Here is a 2,642-nt window from a genome sequence, read left to right as displayed (position 1 = left end):
GGTGGCTGGGTGAAAAGTTCTGATGTGTTCAGTCGTCCATTATAACGTCGCTTTTTTCAACGAACATACGCTCTTTACCTTGATAGTATCAAGTCAACGAAGGGGGAAAGGGGCGTGGCGTGGGCGTGGGTGTGTTGGTTTTGCTGCACGCTCCACCACTTAGAGTCCGGCGTGTCTGCAGTGGGCGGGGAGGCAGCGAGCGAGTGTCCACCGTGACCGACGCTGTGTTGTTGTGGCGGCATCTCGGGGCGGGGTCCGGCTAACGTGGGAGAGGACGGCTGTGATAAGGAAGAGGAGCCTCTGGGGGTGACCACTCGAGGGGACAGAGGGGACCCTGCTACTGGTCCGGACGGGGCGAGACGGACAGGGACAGGGACAGACACAGGGCGTGGCTGGGCCACTGACGGCATAGCCGCTCCCGACGGAAATTGGAACGGTAACCCGCGCTGCTGCTGCTGTTTCTGTTGATGCTCGGGTGTTTGGGTCGCCGCCTGTAGGAGCTCAGAGCGGAGCTGGTTTCCTTTCTGAGCGTGAAGCAGGAGGTGATGATGCTGCTGCTGCTGGCGTTGTCTCTCGCCCAGTTCTATCGCACTCCCGGGGATCTCGTAACCGGGAGGGAAGCTGGGGCGGGCGCCGAAGAGGTTGAGGGTTGGCGTGATCACAGGGGCGCCTGACGCCATAATCTTCTGCTGCAACGCGCTCGTCTGTCGAGCGTGATCCTGGAAACGTTGAAGCAAGAGCTGTTCCATCTGCTGCTGCTGCTGTTGCTGCTGCTGCTGCTGCTGTTGTTGTTGTTGCAGTTTGGAAGAAGAGAAGGACTGGTGGTACGCCAGTCTCAACTGATGAGCTTGTATTTGCGCATTGTCAAAGTTGGAGACGCTCGGGTGCAGTGGTTGGCTGAGACCACGGACAGGCCACGCCCTGGCCTGCTCTGATTGGGCAATCTGCTGCATGACTGTTGGGACGGGGCGTGCGATTGGCTGATCCAGAACGGGGCGTGAGTGCGGGGGCAACATCATTTGCATGGCTTCTTCACACTTCTGGGGAAATAAAGGACCAAGTTGTCAACGATTAGACGACATTGAAAAGGCATTTGCATCGGGGTGTGTGTGTGTGTGTGTGTGTGTGTGTGTGTGTGTGTGTGTGTGTGTGTGTGTGTGTGTGTGTGTGTGTGTGTGTGTGTGTGTGTGAGTGTGAGTGTGAGTGTGAAACGTGCTGACAAAATGAGTTACTTCTTGGATTCGAGCCGTATAGAAATAGATACATCACACCTATAAGTTTTTTAAAAATACATAAGTATGAAATAATAACAGGCATGTTACACTTAAAGAATATAGCATCAATGGAAAATCTACAAATTTGACCTTAGTATTGATTTTTTATTGGGGGAATATCTCCATTTGTGGATTGCCAAAAGTAACTCATTTTGTCAGCACGGCTAAGATATCAATTTTTGTTTTAGTAAGTGTTTTATGGCACTTGCAACACAAGAAGGTCATATAACTTCATATAAGTGCCGAAGATTAGAGGTGTTACAAGAGAGCAACAGACACAAAATAGAATGAGGGGAGATAAGGACGATAGATGTTTGATAGGAAAGAAGAAGCAAACCACACCAGAGCACCCGCCGACCCCCACAAGCACTTATATCAGATGAATGCTTTAGCACATACAACAAACACAACCCAAAGAGAGACTCTTAATTTGTCAAGTAAAAACAAGAGTTTCCTTTGCTCAAAAAAGGTTCATATCAAAAGAAGGCATGTCTAGCTAAGTATCAGCCAATTTTTCTATATGCCCCTTATATTGCTCTATCGTTTATTTGTAGTTGTTGTTTAGACTTTTTTTATTTTGTAAAAATTTTACGGCACTTGCAACACAATAAGGTCCTATAAATGTCGAAGATTAGAGGTGTTACAAGAGAATATTTACCAAACACAGAACAGAAGTAAGAGAAATCAGGACGATATATGTTTTAGTTTAGTTTAGTAGAGATTTTACGGCGCTCGAAACTGCATAAGGTCATATGTGCGCATAGGAAAGAAGGAGCAAACCACACCAGAACACCCGCCAACCACCCACCGATATATCAAACCCTCCACCTCCCCCAAATCCCAAAATAAACCAATAGTATAAACAAAACAAAACAAAACAAAAATAGAACCTGAAAAAAAATTGCCAATACAAAAATATAAATCAAAGAGACATGAATCAACAATCAACAGAAAAAAAGAAAAAGAGAGAGAGAGAGAGACAGAGAGAGACAGAGAGAGAACAACAGCAATAGAAACTACGAAAGAAATAGAAATAAAATAGAAAAATCCGTGTGGTTAGAAAAAAAACAACCCAAACAACAAACAAACAAAACAAAACAATCAACACCCCCAGAAAGAACCCAACAACCACCAAACAAACAAAAAGAACATTGAAATATAAAAAGGAACTAAGGAAATTCAGATCTAGTCGGAAAGAATTTTAAATCTTTTTTCCCCCCACAAAGACAGAACACAGCACTAGAATCTAAACGAAAATAATCTCTCTCTCTCCTCCTCCTCCTCCTATTCCTCATGTACATTATATATTTTCTTCATAATATGTATTGAGGTGCTGGAGGAGGAGGAGGAGGAGGAGGAGGAGGAGGA

The 2,642-nt window shown here is 45.6% G+C and overlaps 1 protein-coding gene across 1 annotated transcript in view; it reads right to left on the bottom strand.

The window, feature by feature from the left end:
• Window positions 1–1,036, bottom strand: part of LOC101846101 (transcription factor btd) — a gene marked incomplete in the record, with an annotated part of 2,504 nt that extends 1,468 nt beyond the window's left edge. Inside the window, 1 exon segment of the mRNA XM_013088906.2 lies at window positions 98–1,036. Within this exon segment, the coding sequence (XP_012944360.1) occupies window positions 98–1,025 (928 nt within the window).
• Between the last annotated feature and the right edge of the window lie 1,606 nt (window positions 1,037–2,642).

This window comes from Aplysia californica, unplaced genomic scaffold, assembly GCF_000002075.1.
Source record: "Aplysia californica isolate F4 #8 unplaced genomic scaffold, AplCal3.0 scaffold00830, whole genome shotgun sequence".
Classification (NCBI taxonomy): Eukaryota; Metazoa; Mollusca; class Gastropoda; order Aplysiida; family Aplysiidae; genus Aplysia; species Aplysia californica.
The sequence above is the reverse complement of the archived record's forward strand: the minus strand, read 5'-3'. Positions and strand labels throughout refer to the sequence as shown.